This window comes from Phyllobates terribilis, unplaced genomic scaffold, assembly GCF_046119375.1.
Source record: "Phyllobates terribilis strain yellow unplaced genomic scaffold, ASM4611937v1 Scaffold_2__4_contigs__length_985480577, whole genome shotgun sequence".
Taxonomy (NCBI): Eukaryota; Metazoa; Chordata; class Amphibia; order Anura; family Dendrobatidae; genus Phyllobates; species Phyllobates terribilis.
The window spans coordinates 265,532,600-265,554,548 of record NW_027362762.1 but is presented as its reverse complement, the minus strand read 5'-3'; the positions used below and the strand labels follow the sequence as shown (position 1 = coordinate 265,554,548).

General features: G+C 42.5%; 1 protein-coding gene across 14 annotated transcripts in view; it reads left to right on the top strand.

The window, feature by feature from the left end:
- The window catches only part of MYCBP2 (MYC binding protein 2), a 275,096-nt gene that overhangs the window by 219,863 nt on the left and 33,284 nt on the right, over window positions 1-21,949 (top strand). For 11 of the 14 annotated variants that reach the window (XM_073664071.1, XM_073664064.1, XM_073664070.1 and 8 more), the window contains 2 exons: window positions 5,498-5,659; window positions 17,492-19,144. In XM_073664071.1, coding sequence (XP_073520172.1) covers window positions 5,498-5,659; window positions 17,492-19,144 — 1,815 coding nt within the window. The remainder of the gene's footprint in view (window positions 1-5,497; window positions 5,660-17,491; window positions 19,145-21,949) is intronic. The other 3 variants (XM_073664076.1, XM_073664073.1, XM_073664072.1) reach the window with 1 other exon arrangement.

The following is a 21,949-nucleotide window of genomic DNA, read 5'->3' as shown; positions in this document are numbered from 1 at the left end:
CCGGTGTAGAATTGTGCAGCGTGATAGTATAACCCCCAACGGGAGGGGTATGGCCTCAGGGCAGCCGACGTGGAAGATGGGGGTAGCAGGAACCACTCAGAGACGGTGCGGTGTAATTCAGGGTCTTTACTGGTAACAACGATAGACCCTCCCGGTGTACTTGCTAGCGAACGGGGCCTGGTCAGTCCTTGAGCAGATGGGATCTCCCCTGGCCAGGTGGAGTTGTAGGCCTCCCAAACTGACTGTACTCTTCTGGCTACCTTGCTAGAAGCGGATATAAGTAGCCCACGTCCCTGAGTGTACCGTGTGGTGCTCACCCGTATGGCCGGTGACTCGGGGCCTTCTATTGGCTTCCGCTCCACGATGGCGGTGCTGGTCCCACACGTGTGACCGTGCCTTCGGGTTTCTGGGCCTGAGGACCTGAAATCCCCTGCCGGTCGGCTTCTGCTGCTGGGTAAGAGTTAGTCCCCACAGCCTCGGACGCCGGGTCCGGTAAGAAAGCTGCTCAGTCAGGGCGAGCTCTGCAGCTGCCAGCCCCTGACTCGTAGTAGTATTGCTCCCACTGAGCTCCAGCTGTTTCTTCCTATGACTGTCTCTTGTCTCTACTCTCCTTGACTCCTAACCCTGCTTCAGCCCCGGGTTTATATAGGGGAAGTTCTTCCCCTCCCAAGACTGGGCAGGAGGTGTCGCATGCACAGGATCCCTGACCAAAGGACCTCCCACCTGCTCTCAGACATAACATCTCTATCACTGTGGCAACCAGACCCCTGGGGTGTCACAACAGTCACGATCAGCTATGAAAGTTTTCCCAATTTTTCGCACTGACTGACCTTCATTTCTTAAAGTAATGATGGCCACTCGTTTTTCTTAGCTGCTTTTTTCTTGCCATAATACAAATTCTAACAGTCTATTCAGTAGGACTATCAGCTGTGTATCTACCAGACTTCTGCACAACACAACTGATGGTCCCAACCCCATTTATAATGCAAGAAATCCCAGTAATTAAACCTGACAGGGCACACCTGTGAAGTGAAAAGCATTTCCGGTGACTACCTCTTGAAGCTCATCAAGAGAATGCCAAGAGTGTGCAAAGCAGTCATCAAAGCAAAAGGTGGCTACTTTGAAGAACCTAGAATATAAGACATATTTTCAGTTGTGTCACACTTTTTTGTTAAGTATATAATTCCACATGTGTTAATTCATAGTTTTGATGCCTTCAGTGTGAATGTACAATTTTCATAGTCATGAAAATACAGAAAAATCTTTAAATGAGAAGGTGTGTCCAAACTTTTGGTCTGTCCTGTATGTATTTGTATGTAAAAGCAAATTGCTGCTCATATGTTGTCTTTTGAGCGACTTTTAACCGCTTCAGTTTTTAAAAGACATCAAGGCTGTATAGTAGAAGTCAATATGAAGGCTCCATGGGTGCTTGGTCATCTTTTTGTTTGTTTTACCAGCTATTTTGCTTCAAAAAACGCTAGTGACTTCTTCATTGTAGAATGGAGCTTTAAAAAAGGCTCAAAAATGATGGGGAAATGATCAATATTACTCATTTGCTACAGTTTGAACTGTATTTTTCTTGAATAGGTAGGATTGTTGACTGCAATAAACTTTTGCATGACTGTTCTAAAAGTTTTTAAAAGGGCAACGTCGTTTCAACAAATTTTTTATGAATCAATTGTGCAAAAACAGAAGCTTTGTAATATACCTTAGTTCGTGAAAAATGTTTCTGCCCTCATGAGCAGCTTACTGTACCCAGCCTCCTGAACAGATCATTCAGTCTGTTTATTGGTAAAATCTATCTGGAGATGGATTATCAACTCATTAAGGAATGGGGTTTGGGCATGTGAATGCAGACCGGATGGGAGGGAGAGACAGACAGATGCTGCAGTCATAGCTTCCCTGCTCGGTATTTTTCTGTAATGTCCTCCATGCTTCTGCCGCTGAGGGAATGTTACAGTGAGAGCAGAGCAGGATCTCGTCTGTTTGATGGCTATGATTTATCCCATTCACTGCACAGTCTTTGCACTACTCCAAAGACATCTGAAAATTAGATCCTACAGAAAGGACAACTGCTGAACACTGTAATATAGAAGTCATATATTGGAAAAAATGGCCTGCTATACAAACTGCAACTTCTTTACAAGTGTTCCCTTAAGCAAAAGAAGTGCTGTAAGGCCTGTGGCACTGGGAGAGGGCCATTGACAATATTTAGCAGATGTTGGCCACATTCTTGTATGCAGGTTTCTATGCTGCAGTTTTACACATGGGACATGATGCTGTTTGGGGAAAAAATTGAGGAATGATTTGATTCATGATATCTATGGAAACTGTTATTTGAAGGCTTTTTTTTAATTATTATTTTTTTATTATTATTATTATACTACCTCGTTGACCAGAAAAACATGTATTTTTACTTTTGTAATGTTAATTTTGCGTTAAAAAAAAAAGTTGCACCAAGTTTTGAGCTACAGTCTCATTCATTGGACACCCTGATTTATAGTGTCTTAGTTTGAAATGTTTTTTTTTTCCATGTTGACATTTCCCTTAATATATACTGGATGGTGAGGTCTGTGTGTCCAGGATACTGTTGTCTTCAATGTCTCCCATATATAAGCACAACTTAATTCCATTACTGATTTCCCCTATTACAGCCCTCGAGGGATCTCTTTTGCCTTGTGCTGATAAACTGATTTTTCAGAAGTTTGTAATTTTATCTGCTTTGGTATGGCTTTGTGTGCTCTTCTCTCTTTACAATCACACATTGCCTACGCAATCTCTTACCCCCTATCTGCAAACCTCCTTGTGTGTTTTTCACTCAATCTACATCCTGTGTGATCTGCTCTCCCTGATCATTTGGTTGCTTTCCTCCCTCTTCACATGCTCATCTGCTGTGAATAACCTTTTGCTGCTATTTCTTACACTGAGAGAACAGAGTTGGAGAGCTCAGTGACCAAACGGCCAGGAGCAGTGGGAGCTACAGCATGTCCTAAGCCAGTTGGGTCACACAGTTGCAGGGTCTCCATAGCAGCAAAGTTACAGCAAACGACTATTCATAAAGACACACAATTATGCGTTCAAAGGGAATCTGTCATTGAGATCAACTCCCTCTTTCCTGACATCCCCCTCCCCCAAACCACACATGTGGTCATGCATGTCTTACAAATGTAAATCCATCAACTTTTCTGTCTTCTATATGTTGCTGCATTCCCAATTAGCATTTTAATTCATATGCAAATGAGGTGTTAAGAGCTCTGGGCATGACAGAGCATTTCCTTAAGGTACCGTCACACTTAGCGACGCTACAGCGATCCCGACAACGATACGACGTGTCAGGGATCGTTGCTGCGTCGCTATGTGGTCGCTGGTGAGATGTCAAACAGTCAGATCATCCCAACGACGCAGCAACGATACGGCGACCTGTATAACGATATCGGCGGCCGTTGGGACCCTGTCACATAGCAGCTACTCTGACGATTCAGACCTCGATGAGGGACGACTTCTCAGTTCTGAGCCGCTAACGAGGTCGTTGGTAAGGTGTCAAACACACCGATGCATGCTACCCAGCGGGGCCTCAACGATCAAAAAATGGTCCAGGCCATTTCGACACGACCAGCGATCTCACAGTAGGGGCCTGGTCGCTGCTACGTGTCAAACGTAGCGAGATCGCTGCTGAGGTCGCTGTTGCGTCACAAAACTTGTGACTCCGCAGCGATCTCGCTTAAGCCCCCGTCTCACATAGCGAGATCGCTGCTGTGTCACGGTTTTGGTGACGCAACAGCGACCTCACCAGCGATGTCGCTATGTGTGACACTTTGCAGCGATCAGGCCCCTGCTGTGAGGTCGCTGATCACTGCAAAGTGTCCTGGATGTTTATCATGGTTACGAGCCTGCTAAAGTGAGCGGTAACCTCCCGCTCACTGTAGCAGAGTGGTAACCATGATAAACAATGGGTTACTAGGTGTGTGTGTGCCCCTAGTAACCCGATGCTTACCATGGTTACCAGCCTGCTCCTGCTTCAGCAGGCTGCTAACCAGGAGCAGGACATCGTGGAAAGATTCTTTCCACGATGTCGCTGCTCCCCTGATCGTTGGTGAGCCTGCCTGTTTGACAGCTCACCAGCGACCACATAGCGACGCAGCAACGATCCCTGACAGGTCGTATCGTTGTCGGGATCGCTGCAGCGTCGCTAAGTGTGACGGGGCTTTTAGTGTGACGGGAGCTTTAGCCTTTGCCCACCCATGTTGTTTCCTTGCCCAGCACCGGCCTTATTAGCTTGATTGGTAGCTCACTGTCTTAGCTCTGATATCCTTATCTGATATCACAATCAGGACTGGTGCTGGGCTAGGTAACAACCTGGGAGGCAGTGGCTCCTTAAGTGCTCTCTTTCCCAGAGCACTTAAAACATAATTTGCATATGAATGAAACTGCTAATTAGTCGGAAATTCAGAAATAGAGAAGATATAAATGTGTCGCTATCTTTTCATTTCAAAGACCTGCATGCCCATCTATACAGTTTAAGGTAGATGATCTTCTGGACAGATTCCCTTTAAAAAGCAAATAAAGAAAAATGTGATGCAAAGGTGTCTGTAACCTCTAAAATCTTGCTGTTCACAGAGAACACATAGTGTAGGAAAAATGTACATGTGAACTTAGGTTAATGCCACATTCAGACATCTGTTCATGTACGTAATCTTCATGGATTGAGCACAAACTCATAATAATCTATGGGACTTTTCACATGTCTTTGCTTGTTTTTGGACCATCCAAAAATTATCCATGCAAAAATCAGAGACATGTCTGTTTTTTACCGGCATCACGTAAAGCACCAACACAAGTCTCTGGGTCCTTGAAAATCAATGGCATCAGTGTGCGGTCTGTGTGCTGACCATGATTAGCTTTTGTAATTTATTTATCCATATGTGAAAATCACTGATGAAACGGTGATGGTAAAAACTGTCGCACTGACCAAACACTAATGGAAAATGGATCCAAAACACTGACACTCGCACCAACAAACAAACGTCTGAATGAGGACTAAGCATATGTATGTATTAAAAATGGTGCAACAGTTGTCTTGGGCACTGGCATTAGGGATTTCAGCCCCCCAGGGCAGTTCTTATGTATAATACAGATACATGACAAATTATCATTGGGCCCAACTTTACCTCCCAACCTAAAGTTACTTTTATGATTTGAGTCTATTGAAAACAATTCCATGGAAATCATTAAACAATAATCTGCTGGTTGTGATCAGTGAAGTAGTTTCCTTAAGAATTATATTGTATCTATTTTATTGCATGTTGTGATACCTTTGCATGCCATGCTGTGATATATATATTTTTTTATTAATACCTTGCGTTAATTTAGTTTTTATCATTTTTTTGTTTCTTTTACTCTTAATACGTCAGTCAGTTCAGAAGTCCTGAACTGTAATATATTTATGTTTAATTCATTCAATAACGGGTTGTAGTTTTGACTGTTTTGCCCATTGCAGGTGATCAGCTGAGTGCCTTACTGAATTCCATTCAGTCACGGCCTAATTTGCCAGCTCCTTCCATCTTTGATCAAGCTGCAAAACCTCCCTCTTCCCTAGTCCACAGCCCATTTGTGTTCGGACAATCCCCCTCCTTCCAGCAGCCTCAGCCTTCGCTTCAGAGTAAGTCTGTCCGTCTTACATGCTCATCCAACCATTCTCTCTGAGGCAATGTCATCTGTTCTTCAGAGACCTCCATTTCTATGCATGCATGGCTGTCTACTGAAGCAAAACATGTCTTGTACAATTGTCTTAAGCCTGTTTCTATAGTCTTGACTTTTGGTTTGACATTAAATGCGATCAGCATTTAATTGGTAACGTCAAAGAATAGAGACGTCAGCTGCCAATTCAAGATTTATTAGCTTTGTTCAATTATTTTTGATCGTACCTTAAGTGGATCAAATATTTTTTCTTTCTACCTAGTTGACAATGGTTTAGGAGAATTATAGTCTAAAACGGAGTCAAGCTGGCTCTTCAATATAAACCTGAGTTTATTAGTAGCCTTAAGGACGTCATCTAAGCTGCTGTTACCAGAGATCCCCTAGATTTTCATGTATCACGATATGTGTGTATTGAATGACTTTATCCAACACCATGCATGCTGCATATATACATATACATTTGCTTTAGGTATATGGATTTCCATTGTTTTTTCACCATATTTCAACAAGGAATTTCTATAGCGGTGTAAAGAAGTATACTCCATAAATTCCTGTACTCAATGGCTTGAGGTGTTTGTTCCTAAAAATGTAGCACTTGGATGTTTTCTAGTGAAGCACACTGTTTAACGTCCCATCATTAAGGCTGCGTGCCCACGTTGCGTATTACAAGCGTATATGCTGCGGAATTTCCGCAGCGTAAACGCTTGTAAAACGCATGTATATCCGCACCCAATGGCATTCCGCAATGTCAATGCCCATGCTGCGGATTTTTCCGCAGCGTATATGCTGCGGTCAAAAATCCGCAGCATGTTCATTAATTTTGCGGAAGCGCAGCGGAATCAATGTGCGGATGGTACCCAAGTCTGGATGAGAGGAGACTCTCATCCAGACCTGGGTACCAAAGAACCTGTAAAAAAAAGAAAAAATAAAGTTTATACTTATCTTCTGATGTCTTCCCGGTGTTTTCCCGCCGTCGCGCTGTTGTGTGAAGGACCTGCCACGTCATTGAGTCATGTGACCCATCACATGACTCAATGACGTCACCGCAGGTCCTGCACACAACAGCGTGAGCCGCTCAAGACTCCGGACGGGGCAGAGAATGCATCGGAAGGTGAGTATAAACTTTATTTTTTACCATTCTGATTCTTTTTTTTTTTTTTTTAACTACTACTTGGTCACACTATATAAATCCATGCCCGTTGCATGGATTTATATAGTGTGAACAAGTTGTCAAGCACTTTTCCAAGTGATGCTTAAATCACTTGGAGAAGTGCTTGATAACCCGCATGTGGAAATGCATGCAAAAACGCCTCACAAACGCTTCTACCTGGCGGGAAAACCGCATGTAATATCCGCATGCGATTTTCCCGCCAGGGAGAAGCGTAAAAAATATACTTCAGTTCCGCAACGTGGGCACATAGCCTAATAGTAAAAAAAAATAATAATTTCTAAATACATTTTCCTTATAAAACAAAATGTGTCACTAGTTTACAACAAGAAGCAAGGATAATGCACTGCAGCGTACTAAGGGGATATGAATGAAGTCAATGTTGTGTATTTTGAGCAGGGTGATAAATATGCTTTCATGCTAGTTTTGTTAGGATGCTTTCACATTGCATTTAGGGACACGTCCGCTGGTCCCATCAGGGCCACCCAGCTATAGTCTACTACGTCAGTGTCCGCCTCCAGTAGCCGTACACTCCTGATAATGATGCACGTCAGAGCGCACGTTCACTCTGCCAGCACCATTACAGTCTGCTTCCCCGTCTGCGCATACATCCGGATCCTGTTTTGCGGGGGGTTCGGACATATGCCCCGGGGGGACCGGTGAACGTATCCCTAAACGCAATGTAAAAGCACTTTGCAGATAAATGTCTACATCCCTTTTCATCTTCATTACCCCTATTCTATCCTGCAGATAGGGCTGTGTTCATAGTGCAGTGCCCTTTGAGCATACATCAGAAGTATATAGCTGTATGACTTATAGAATTCTGTATATACATTTGGAATACACTAGTAGCCTTTCCAGTTGGATATGTGGAACATGCATTAGGAACGAAGATTGCCTGATGTCTGATCCAAATTCAGATCAAGTGTGGTGTAAAAATGCATTAAAAGGAATCTGTTATCTGGTGTTTGCTAACCCACCTGAGAGCAGCATGATGTAAGAGTTGAGACCCTGATTCCAGCGGTGTCACTTACTGGGCTGCTTGCTGCAATTTTGATAAAATCACTGTTACACCTGCTGTTGATTTACCAGATCTTTGAATTCTGAGCTCTGTATAACCCCGCCCCCACCACTGATTGGCAGCTTTCTGCCTCTGCACAGTGTACACAGAAAGCTGCGAATCAGTGGTTGGGTCGGAGTTATACGGAGCTCCTGAATATGGAGCAGGTTTACTAGTCCTCTAGTGATAATCTCCTGCTGAGAAAACAGGGATTTTTATAAAAACCTACAGCAAGTAGCCCAGTAAGTGACACATTGCCGGAATCAGGGTCTCTGTCTTCATATTATGTAGCTCTCCAATTAGGTTGCAAAAACATTGTGACAAATTCCCTTGTAGAAATCAGTAGATCATTTTACTATAGTTAGTAGTCAGACTAGTAAAGGCGGTGGAATGCTTTACAGCTTTAATGTAAAGCCTTATTGAAAGTATCGTCGTGGTTGCATGGGGGGACGCCGCTGCTCACTAGGTGGGACAGTTGACAAGCTACTAGTCTAATAATGAGACAAGCACTTATCTAGATCTTATTAGCAAAGAAAGCATTTCATATGGGAGTACCCAACTATCTTACTGCATTACTTTTATTGCATGATTTAAACCCATTTTCTACTTAAAGGTATTCTAATATTACACGTGTTCTTGTATAGTACGTGTACAGTAGACTCTACCTAAAATCTAGACCTGCAAAACCTCTTCTGTAATCTCATAACAGTAGAGAAACCTTGCAGTCTGCACCTGTGCATTGCTCCCACCCCCAGCACTTTCCTGCATGGTCTTCTCATGACTTTTTGTATTGGTGACTTCTCTGCCCGTGCTATAGATGCATGCGATCGTCGCCATGTATTCTGTGCAGCAAAGCACAGCGACATTACCCTGTAAGCTGGGAGGACAGGCAGGGGGAAAAAGAAACAATCTTGTAACGCCTGTCAGAAGACCTTCTATATACAGTAGGTGCATGAGTTGAATGTGAAGTTCTTCCAGCCAGTTCTTTTGATGATAACTTGCCATGGTAGGAATAACCCTTTATCTGTCCTGCAGATGGGTGTTGACTTGCTTCATTGCCATTAACCCTTTTAAAGGAAATATGTCCTCAGGAAATGATCTATTGATTAAATCAGGCTTTTGGGTCAAATAATATATATATAGGAAATGCACATGTAAAGTAACAGCAATAGATGGACCTCTCCTCGGATCTTTTGTATTAAAGCATCTTATGATCGTGTACAAAGTTCATTGTGAAAGGAAGGGGGTGGGGTGAACTACAGAGGATTTTGTGTTTTCTACTGAGTTCAGTACTGAGGTGTTACCGGTCATTGTGATCCTGCCTCTGCTGATAAGGAGCCTGCTGAAAACTCTTCCTAAAAGGACAGGAAGTCCAATACAGATTGTTATATGAAAATAACCCATTGGCAAAAATTGTTGACAAATGCCATGTAAAGTAGATTTGGTGTTGTAAATTCGTAGGCACACTTGTAACTCTTAAATGAGACTTGATTGTGGTGGGGAGAGAGACTTAAAACTTTTTATTTTTTACACCTTGTGAAGTCAATGCAGCAGAAAACGCCCATGTCTCATCGAAAGAAGCGTGTATGACGATAGATATCCAAACATACCTGTGACTGGAAGTCTGGCCTGTGTGAACTTGTTTTTTTGAGGAATACCCATGTTTTTTACAGGCCCTGTTTACATTAATTCAACAGTCACAGAAGTTTCTGCAACAAGTCTGATGTGTGACTGTGCCCTCATTCTGCTTCTCTTGGGGGGGGGGGGGTGCGCTTCAGGTATTTGGTTATATAACACATTTGGTTGTGATGTGTTGCTCTGATCTCGGAAGCAAATCAAAAATCATTTCTATTTGTAGATGGTGACAAATCTCAGGATCACATGTAAGTGTAGCAAAAAGTGGAAATAGAGAAATGGAAATAAACTAAAATAAGACGCAGATGACCATTCCAGAAATGCCTGGGGGCTGTTATAATACATCGGTTTTAATGTTGGATTAATCTAATTGCTATTTTGTGATTTCCTCTATAAAAGCTTTTCCACATATTTCACAGGAAAATCTTTTCCGTAATGAGCATCTGAAGTTGATGGTAATGTGTAATGTTTATTCCTGAGAAGTTTGTGCTGCTCAACTGAAGAAGCCAAGAATCAAATAGCGCATATGTGCATAATATATCTTTACAGTGTTGCATGACCTTGCATCGAGAAGCTAAATCTAGAAAACTCGTATTTTCCTGTGTTGTCATTTCTTACATGCTTTGTATAACATCTTGTGTTTGCTTCTATCTCTGCTGCTTCTGTGCATCTGTTCTCAACTGTAGACCTCACACCATCCAGCGTTGCTTCTCGTGAGCCTAATAACAAAAGTAAAGCCGCTTCGTCATCTGCTTTCTCACCTCTTTCTGTCAAATCAAAGGGTGGGTATGCATGCTTCTCAACCCACTTTTTTACCTACATTTTACATGATGCTAAGCTATACATTTCTTTTCTTCCAACTGCTTTGTAGCATTTTTTCCCTTTTATCCAGCTCCTTGGAGCTATAGAATCCTAAGTGTTACAGTATACTGGACCATGACATTAAAATCGCAAATGTTAGCCTATTTGCTTGAAAAAAGTTATTGCAAGTTTCATATTTGTATATCTGATTGTAGTTCCCCTTATGTCTACAGTCTTGCCAATCAGATTAGGTCACTTTCTAGATGTGGTCAGATAATTCAGTGGAAGTCGCCTGCGAGGCCATAGAACAGGGGTCTAACATTTCATAATTTCCAGGCTCTAAAATACTGTCAGCTGTGGAAATAAAATGTCCTACAAGACAATCAACGTACAGATTTGAGACCCTTGTGTGATAGGGATCTTTTATTTTGAAATATGAAGGGTTGCCTAAAACTATAACTGCATGGTGAAAAGGTCAAAGATGCCTTTAATTGGCCAAATCAAATGGATACGGTGTACGCATAAAACGAAAAAATCTTAACAGATCTGCCCATAGTGTCCCATGGTTCAAACATACGTTTGCAAGCAGAAGTAATTGAAGCCTTTGGTATTGATTATATTTTCCTTTCACTCATGACGGCACAAGTGAGAGAGGATCCTGCCTATCAGAGGAGACATGGGGCATCGCAGGAGACGTGGGGCTGTGGCATAGGCATCGCAGGAGACGTGGGGCTGTGGCCTAGGCATCGCAGGAGACGTGGGGCTGTGGCCTAGGCATCGCAGGAGACGTGGGGCTGTGGCCTAGGCATCGCAGGAGACGTGGGGCTGTGGCCTAGGCGTCGCAGGAGACGTGGGGCTGCGGCCTAGGCGTCGCAGGAGACGTGGGGCTGCGGCCTAGGCGTCGCAGGAGACGTGGGGCTGCGGCCTAGGCGTCGCAGGAGACGTGGGGCTGCGGCCTAGGCGTCGCAGGAGACGTGGGGCTGCGGCCTAGGCGTCGCAGGAGACGTGGGGCTGCGGCCTAGGCGTCGCAGGAGACGTGGGGCTGCGGCCTAGGCGTCGCAGGAGACGTGGGGCTGCGGCCTAGGCGTCGCAGGAGACGTGGGGCTGCGGCCTAGGCGTCGCAGGAGACGTGGGGCTGCGGCCTAGGCGTCGCAGGAGACGTGGGGCTGCGGCATAGGCGTCGCAGGAGACGTGGGGCTGTAGTCTTCTATTGTGGGACAGGAGCACATCGTACGCTAATTCCACCCACGGGGTACGTCCAGATACTAGCACTAATCAGCATAAGGATGTAATCTTTCATTGCATGCATGTAGCGTTCAGTAGTGAACACTGTGCGCGTTCCCGCAGAATAAGAAGAAACTATAAGACGGTCAGCCCTCAAATCGCTCTACTGGCTCGAGCACTGCGGTCCCCGGGAATCTGCCTGGGGGCTGAAGAAAAGGTCATTGTGGGCCGTAAATGGCCCGCGGGCCTGAGGTTCCCCACCCCTGCTGTAGAGTATGCAGTTTGATAGCTGTGAAGATGATACATCTTGGTAGACGGAGCACCCTCCATCAAGGACTGCAGTGAAAATGTTATTCTGGTTGGCCTTTGGGACATAACTCCATGTGTACTGACGAACCTGTATGGTATCTATTAAAACCTACATCTACACAGAGGAAGTGAAGGGACCATATTTTATATCTTGGATCACTTTCTGTTGCTTGTGGGAGATTTTGCCCTGATTCATCAAAGTGATATCAGAATTCTGGCTTAAAATGCTTTGAAAATGACAAATTGCGCAAAAATGTAGCATCTTTTGGCGTTTTATCGTCCGTTTTATTCAGCTCTGCCAAAGTCTGCGGGAGCATGACTGGGGCACGATGGGGCTTGGTGAAGCCCTCTTGTCACACTTACAATGAGCTGTGGTGTGCCTTACACCACTTTTCAGATGTACCTGATTTATTAAGAGGCTGGTGCCTCTTAATGAAATGGCACCTCTGACTCCAGCACGCCTGCTCATCAAGACCGGTGTGAACAATGCTGGTCTTGTTGAATTGTGCCCTTTGTGTTTACCTAGCTTTAGTTATATATACCATAGCAAGGCCCTCTACCATTGTTCTGACACATGGGCAAAAACTAAGCTAACTAAGAATTTGTGCACACAACGTCTTTAAGATGCCGGTGCATCCGCCAAGATTTTCCTAGGTGAAGCTGCTACAAGAAAAAGCCAGCAATCCTTTTTTCTGAAGCTGCTATGCAGTTGGTCTTACCATCTTTTTTGTAGCTGCTCAGCCGAGGACTTTTTTTATTCTATGATTAAAAACAACTAAATAGCGACTTCCTAGTGCACCTGAAAAATGAGCATGCTACTTTTAACTGCTTCACAGTTTCCTAAACCTGAAGCTGTTGAAAGAAGTAAGAAAAGACTGAACGTGTGCACAGTAATGTTATTTTTACATTGCTGTGCATTATGTTAATCATTTGCGGCTCTTTTTCAAGTGGGTTCCAGGAGGAAGTCGTCTGAAAGACGTCTTGCGCACATCCCCTAAAGGGGTCTTCGTCAGAACTCTGAATATTTTCCGTATTCTGGAATTCCATGACAGTTTTATCTTGCAACATGAATCTTGTAGGAGCACTCTCGCATGGATTCTTTTACTGTTTAGAAGATGAAACGTTTCTCCTAGATTTTGGTAGAGTCTGCTCCATACAGGGCTGATGCCAGCTATATTACTTTGCTGTTGATCACTGCTGTCATTCTCTGACAGCAGCATTTACGCAATCCAGCCAAGACGTTTATTCGGACACCCATCTTCCACACCCCTCCCCACTACCCCACAATCACGAAGAGCTGATGGGTTACTATGACCGCTGGCTGAAGACCTCCATGCCTGTCGTTAGTGATGCTGGAACTGCAGGGTGGCCAGTAACCTAGGCAATGAGATGTACACTTTAAAGTTAAAAATGCCTCTGTTGAGACGGAGACGATTTGTAATAAAGGGTAAAGTTTCTTGTTTTTACGAGCATGTTGCAAATTTTTCCATTTCTGAACTTAAGGGAACCACTTTTAAAACAGATTTTTTTTTTCAGGATTTTCTGAGTCCCATTGTATACTTTGCATTTGGCCCTCATTAGCAGCATCTTGTTTTCTAAGTGTTCTAATGTCTGCTCTTAGGTTTAGTGTGTTACACATTTCCATGTATTCTCGCTGCAGTTTAAGATGCAAATCTGTATAGAATTTGGTGAAACCAGTAAAGTTCCAGTCAATACTCAACCTAGTTGAGGTTTGTTTTTTCTAGATGTCTTTGTGTGCATAGCGTTCTTACTTTATTGTAGAAGTTGAGATCTTCGATGGATCCAGATTTCTTTAGCTCTAGCTCATATGCTTTGTAGACGTTCCTTCTGGTGGGATTGAAGGTACCCTCCTCTAGTTCATAGTTTCCCAAATCCAATGCCCAAACTTCAACCAGGACCGGACATCAATTGAAAGTAAAGGTTACCCGAACTGGGAAAAAAAATTCTCTAAGGATCTCCTTAGTATCGCACAGGTGAGACAACCTGTGGCAATTTCTGATGTCTTGGATAATAATTCCATCACCTGTGCAATACTAAGGAAATCCAGAAAACATGATCTGTGTGAAGTCTCTCATTGGGAATACTGCAATAGAGCTTTAGCTACTCCCTATTTAGTAAGAGCTGTTGTCTCATTTGAGTGAACTTGAGTACAGCAGAGCTGCTTCTTGATCTTTTATAGTTACATAGGTTGAAAAAAGACCTAGAGTCATCAAGTTCAACCTTTTCTCCACAATTATACATTTTTTTGTCACTAAATGATCTATAACCCACAATATTGTGTACAGAGGAAATCATCCAGCCCTTATTTAAAAGCTGTTATAGTGTCTGCCAATGCTACCTCTTGTGGTCCGGCATTCCTCAGTCTCACTGCTCTAACTGTAAAGAACGCTTTCCCATTTAGCTGCCGGAATCTCCTTTCTTCTACCCGTAATGAATACCCCTTGGTCCTTAGTATGGTCTTTGGAAGGAATAAGTCATGTGCCAGTCCATCGTATTGACAACTCATATATTTATACATGTAAATGAGATCCCCTCTGAGACGTCTTTTTTCTAAGCTAAACAAGCCCAACTTTTCCAAACTCTCATCATATGAGAGGCCTTCCATCCCTTGTAATAATCTAGGTGCCGCCTTTGAACTGAACTTCTGAATACCCTGTTCACCCTCTTGTTTTCCTTCAACATTACGGTGGACTTCAGTTTTTTCAGATCTTCCCTTATAAAAAAAAAACAAAAAAACTCATCGATACGGTGATGGATGAATGGAAAAGGGGTAATTACTTACAGGTAATTTTGATTTTCCAGATCCCATGAGAGCACCCTTCCAACCCTTCTTTGACTGTAGTTTGTGTGGGGTTTCTACCCTTTCTTTTCTCTTCAGGTATAAATGAAATATTTAGAATTATAATGATTTTTATTTTGGCCTATATTTGTATGGTTTCCTCTACTCGCCACTATTTCCTGTCCAGCTTTATGGGCAAGAGCCACTCATTACTGCTGTCATAGGTTCCAGAAAATCTAATTACTGGTAAGTAATTACACATTTCTACATCTATTTTAATAAAATGTGGTCTGATTGTTATCTTGGTTATAGACAAACACAATCTAACTAATCTACTAACAGTTATACTGTTCATGTGTTTAGCACATTGACTATACTTCCACAGTGCAGGCAGAAACAAATAAGTGAACCCTTAAACTAAATAACCTGTAACTACCACTCCACTAAACATTTCCTGCAGCGGCAAATTAGGTTTACATAATGAAAAGTATTAAAAAATTTTCCCTGCAAATGTTTCCATCAATATATCTGGTTCGTTTTGTGTATGTACACTGCCATCTTCATGTCATCTTAAAAGGGTCAACATCAGAACTCTTGACAGTGTTCCAAAACACAAATCTTTTTTGACAATTTTTTACTTTGTGTACTTTGAATCATTGTCTTGTTGCATATGTGTGTCTCCAGCTTGAGGTCTTTGGTCTGGTCATGGTCTTGGTTTTCAGTAGAGTCTTCTCTCAGGCTTTCCTTTTAGATTTTTCTTAAGATGCTTTCTAAGCATGGATTGATACTTCCAGGTCTTTAACAATGCTTCTATCTTTAACATATTTTCTGAGGTCTTCTGAAAGTTGTTTGCTACATGATATGTTAACTCTGACATATGTTCTTCTCAAGAAAGATTGGTTAATCACTAGGCTGTTTGTGTGTGTTCAATGGGCAAAGACTTTGGCAATAAAGGAGAGAGAAGTCTACTTAGGCTGTGCTCACACGCTGTAGGCACATTGCTTTTTTTTTTTTTTGTTTGCAGTGATCGCGGTAGAACCCTGATCGAGGAGATTGTGTTTTTGCCACAATTGTGGCAAAAAAAAAATACTACAGAGACGCAGCATGTGATCTATTTCTCCCAATACACTGGATCGTTACTCATTAAGACGTGAACAGTACAACTGTTTGTGTGTTATATTGTATCCAAGTCACACATTATAGACAGACAACCAGACCACATTTTATAAGTAAGCAATCCCAAAATCCAGGTAATCCCCAAAGTCGTGATATTTTTTGCTCTACTGTATTCTGTGTTTTTGTCCATATACACTGAGATTCTTATTATTCTGTATACAGGTTTCAGCTGTATTCTAAATGTGGTGAGACAGGATTTCTTTCTCACTTGCACTTCTCAATACTGTATAAGGGATCGGATAATAAGACTGAGGCTGCAAATCCCAGAAAAGCAGCTGAATGTTTTTAATATTAAAGTACTCCAAAAATGTTTTGCCTATAGTGGGCTTTTTTACAGTTTGACATGCTGTTCTCAATTTTGGATTTGTTCCTGTGATCAAAATGATTGTCAAAAGTAATCATTCTGAATATAGCAAATGCAGCATTTGTTTTACCTTGCATAAAAAATACTTATTTGTTGACCATTAAAGATGTTGTCCGGGACTAACATATTGATGACCTTCCCCCGATTTGCAATTTATGTCACAGAAATGAATGGTAGATAAACTGCCATGCTTTGTAGCAGTCACTATACAATGTTACAGCCAGGGCTGTAGTGTACCACTCCATATAGTGCTGACATCCAGCCACTGCAGGACCACCTATCAGTGTCAGCCCCCCCCACCAGGCTCATACTGATGACCAAACCTGTGTAATAGATTGATGACAACCCCTTTAAATGCTACTGACGTGACCTAAACATCACTTGTAACTTATACATCTATTGGTAATCATTTTTTGGCCAACAGCTTTCAACATTATAGATTGGCAGTTCTATAGATAACCATATTTATTCAGCGCTGCTACAAAAATATATTTAATACAAAATACAGTTGCTGGGTTTTTTTTGGTATAAGAAAGACTGATTTAGCCCTGATATGTAACCTTGAATTGAACATTCTATTGATAACCTTATGTATCTAGTGCAGCGACAAAAAACTAATTGCTCTTTTTCCTCTTCATTGTTTTCTCTCTTTTGGAGGGAAGATATACCCTTTTGGTAGGGTTTAGTTGCTCATTAGCCTTTGTACATGTTCTAACGATCTATCAATTCGCATAATATTATAAGCAAGCATATGTGGTCTGCTGCCAAATGGTTGGGAGGTTCCAGGCACCATACTCGACTAGTTCCTACAGCTATATGGACAAAGCATATTGCCATACATTACCAGTCCCCATGATCTTTTCTTCTATTAAAATTGTACATTTTGAGGAAATGGAAAACCTGTATGGTGTAGGCTTTTATTAATATGAATACTACATTTTAGGTGTATAGAACCCTATGCAATCTGCATATTAATCAGTTTGTTAATCCTAAATGTGGTTTCTTTTGATTGATCTCTTGTGTAAAATGTAATTGTGCTATCACATGTGTTAGCGGCCATTGTTAGCTCATGTAATTTATCCCTTAGTCCTGGGCTGTGCCAGGACTTGTATCTTGATCCAAAGGCAAGTCCAAGTGCTGCTCAGCAATTATCGGTAAACCATGGGCACTAGTGGCAGCTTAAGTGCATCAATTAAATGTAATCAAGGAAATGCGTTTCTGAAAGTAATGATATATCTTTGTTATTGTATTGTATAGATGAAAGGGGTCAATGTAACGCTGCTGCCAAGCCACCAGTTACTGTGAACAAATCAGACTTATCTTCAAAACACAGAGTTGATGGCAAATCCCCTAAACCAGAAGGACGAGTAAGTCGATCTAATGCAGATCAGAAGAAACCTCGAAACAATGAAGGACTCACTGCAAGTGAATCTCTCCTGTTGAAGTCTGATGCTGCAAAACTGCGATCAGACTCTCACAGCCGATCTTTGTCACCCAACCACAATACTCTCCAAATTCTGAAGAACTCTGACGGAAAGCCTTCTGGTCTCAGATCAGAATCTCCTGGACCTGGCTCACGTTCTACTTCACCAAAGCCAAAGACTGTGCCTACAGGAAAGCCTAATATGTCTAGTGCAGGTGCAACACGTTCTGCATCTCCACAAGAAAAAAACCTACCTCAGAAAGCTGTAGGTCCTTCAAAGACCAAACTTGAACCACCACGTGAACGGTCCAAGTCTGATTCTTACACTCTGGATCCTGACACACTACGGAAAAAGAAAGTACCCTTCACAGAACCATTGAGAGGGCGATCCACTTCTCCCAAACCAAAAGTGACACAGAAAGATGGTAAACCAGCGGGCGGCAGTGAAAACAGAGCTCCTTCTCCTCATGTTGTACAAGAAAACCTGCATAGTGAAGTGGTTGAAGTATGCTCTTCCAGTACTTTAAAGACAAACAGCATTATAGACAGTAATTGTGAAGACAATACAGAGCTAAAAAGTGTTGATGATGGCACATCCAAAGTCCATTTCAGTATTGGAAAGGCACCCCTAAAGGAAGAGCAAGATACAAGAGCATCTCCCAAAGTAAGCCGCAAAAGTTCTGGTAGGCATGTTCGACCCAAAAAAGAAAAAACAAACTTTTTGTTTAAAGAACCATCGAGATCTGCTGAACCTGCAAAGGAAGCCATGTCCCCATCCGTGGCTGAATGTGCAAGAGCTGTGTTTGCAGCTTTTCTCTGGCATGAAGGCATAGTTCATGACGCAATGGCTTGTTCTTCATTTCTAAAATTTAATCCTGAACTGTCCAAAGAACATGCACCTATCAGAAGCAGTCTTAACAACCAACAGCCTATGGAGGAAAAAGAAGTAAAGTTAAAGAATAGACATTCCATAGAAATATCATCTGCACTTAACATGTTTCATATTTCTCCCCATGGGCCTGATATATCAAAAATGGTCAGTATTAACAAGAACAAAGTATTGTCTATGCTTACAGAACGGACTCTTCACGAAAAGTGTGAGGATGGCAAGCATGAGGCTTCACAGTTTGAAGTATCAAACCACCATTCAGTTAAGTCCAGGCCCCCTCTTCCACTAACACTTCAACATCTTGTAGCCTTTTGGGAAGATATCTCCTTAGCCACCATAAAAGCCGCATCCCAGAATATGATCTTCCCAAGCCCGGGCTCATGTGCAGTTTTAAAGAAAAAAGATGGTGAAAAGGACAGCAAGAAAGCCAAAAAGGAGAAAAAGAAGAAAGACAAGGCAGAATCTAGGCCACGTGGTAATTTGTTTGGCGAAATGGCCCAATTGGCAGTTGGAGGACCTGAGAAAGACACCATTTGTGAGCTGTGCGGTGAATCTCACCCATATCCCGTAACATATCACATGCGCCAGGCACATCCAGGTACGTTTACCATTTTAATGTAACTGTACCTAGTGAATAATCTATTATTATTTATTATTATTATATGTTATGTACATATAATACATACATATATATGTAGAATATATATTGCATGTATATGTGTGGTATAATAAATGAGTATGACCGCTTCCTGTGTACACTGTATGATCTGGGGTGTGGGGGGGGTTATACACAGCTCAGCATTCTGACCACTGCTGCACCTACAGCAGAGAAAACGGATTCTATCAAAACTGCATCTTAAGTGATAGTGCTGGAATCAGCGTCTATGCCCCTTCCACATGCAGCTCTTAGATTCCATAGCAAAACCCTGTTGACAAATTCCCTTTAAAGGGAACCTGTCACCAGTTTTGTGATATATGTACTAAAACTACGACCTTATGCAGCTACTGTGCTGCATTCCATAAATGCTTCTATAACCCCCTGACTCCCCTATACACGCCCCCAAAAACTTTTTAAATTCTCCCTCGCTGCATGGTAATCTGGTTGGTCCGGTCCGTTGGGTGAGGTTTTGGGCCCCTCCATCCCTCCCATCCCACCCTTTACCCCCCCGCCTGCTGCTCGCCGTCTTCTTTCTTTAAGGCGATGTTCCCACGATGCTAAATTGATGCGGATTCTCTCCCTGGCTGAAAAAACGCATTCGGATTTTACATGTTTTTTCTGCCAGGGAGAAGCGTTTAAGCGTTTTTGCATGCACTTTTTCAAGCGCTTTTCCAAGCGATTTTGACATCACTTGGAAAGTGCTTGACAAGTTGGCCATACAATATAAATCCATGCAACTGACATTGATTTATATTGTGTGACCATCTTATGGTGCTTTAAATGCAGCATTAATAGTGAAAAAAAGGAATTAAAACGTAAAAAATAATAATAAAAAAAAAACATTATTTTTACCTCTCCAACGACCCCCGGTCTCCTCTCCGGTGGCATCCTGTGTCTCCGGCATCCCGCGGTGTTCTGAAAGGACCTGTGGTGACATCATTTAGCCAGCTGACAGGTCACGCGACCGCTGATGTTAGCGGTACCATCCGCGCATTGAACCGCATGCATACATGTATACATGTGGATGTTATGTGGTTCAATGCAAGTCAATGGCGGTGATTTCGCACAACAAATGGTTGTGCTGCGGATTTTTCCACAATCATAATCCGCAGCGGAAATTTCAGCATGTGCACAGCACATGCGGATTATCATTGGAGAACATGGCAGACAACTTAACGAGCGTTTTTAATGTGTTTTCGCTGCAGAAATGCCGCCGTGGAAACGCATTAAATACGTATCGTGGGCACACAGCCTAATTCACGCAGAGGACGCCTCGCATCATCTGCATTGCCGGGCGAAATCTTGCACCTGCGCACAGGAATCGCGGCTCACTCCTGCGCACTATGCTTTGCCTTACTGCAGGCCCAGCCGAAAATATAAGAGCGCATGCACCCGCAGTTGGGCAAAGCATAGTGCGCAGATGCGAGCCGGCAATGTGGATGACGCAAGGCTTCCTCTGCGTGAATTAAAGAAAGAAGATGGCGAGCAGAAGCCGGGTGGGAGGGATGGAGATGCTCGAAACCTCAGCCATCAGACCGGACAGATCGGATTGCCATGCATCATGGGAGAATTTAAAAAGGTTTTTTGAGGAGTCTACAGGGGGTTATATAAGCATTTATGGAATGCAGCACAAGCGCTGCATAAGGTGATAGTTTTAGGTCATATAGGACAAAACTGGTGACATTCCTTTTAAACGTAGAAAATTAATTTCTGACTTTTGGATTTAAAAGATTTGCTAAGCATAGCAAATATGAAATCTAGTATATATGTAGTTTACATGAATATGTTTTATATACCGTCTATGTAAATACAGGTGCATCTCACAAATTTAGAATCTCATCAAAAAATTAATTTATTTCCGTTGTTCAATACAAAAAGTGAAACTCATATATTATATAGTCATTACAGAGTGATCTATTTCAAGTGTTTATTTCTGTTAATGTTGATGATTATGGCTTACAGCCAATGAAAACACACAAATCATTATCTCAGTAAATTAGAATAATTAACAAAAAACACCTGCAAAGGCTTCCTAAGCGTTTAAAAAGGTCCCTTAGTCTGTTTCAATAGGCTCCACAATCATGGGGAAGGTTGCTGACTTGACAGATGTCCAGAAAGCAGTCATTGACACTAAGTAAATGCAAAGTAAATTTTGCATTTCATTTAGAAATCAAGGTCCCAGAGTCTGGAGGAAGAGTGGAGAGGCTACAATCCAAGCTGCTTGAGGTCTAGTGTGAAGTTTCCACAATCAGTGATGGTTTGGGGAGCCATGTCATCTGCTGGTGTAGGTCCACTGTGTTTCATCAAGACCAAAGTCAGCGCAGCCGTCTACCAGGAAATTTTACAGCACTTCCTTCTGCCGACAAGCTTTTTGGAGACGGAAATTTCATTCTCCAGCAGGACCTGGCACCTGTCCACACTGCCAAAAGTACCAATACCTGGTTTACAAACAACAGTATCACTGCGCTCGATTGGCTAGCAAACTCTCCTGACCTTAACCCCATAGAGAACCTATGGGGTATTGTCAAGAGGAAGATGAGACACCAGACCCAGCAATGCAGACGAGCTGAAGGCTGCTATTAAAGCAACCTGGGCTTCCATAACACCTCAGCAGTGCCACAGGCTGATCACCTCCATGCCACGCCGCATTGATGCAGTAATTGATGCAAAAGGAGCCCCGACCAAGTATTGAGTGCATTTACTGAACATACATTTCAGTAGGCCAACCTTTTGGATTTTTAAAAC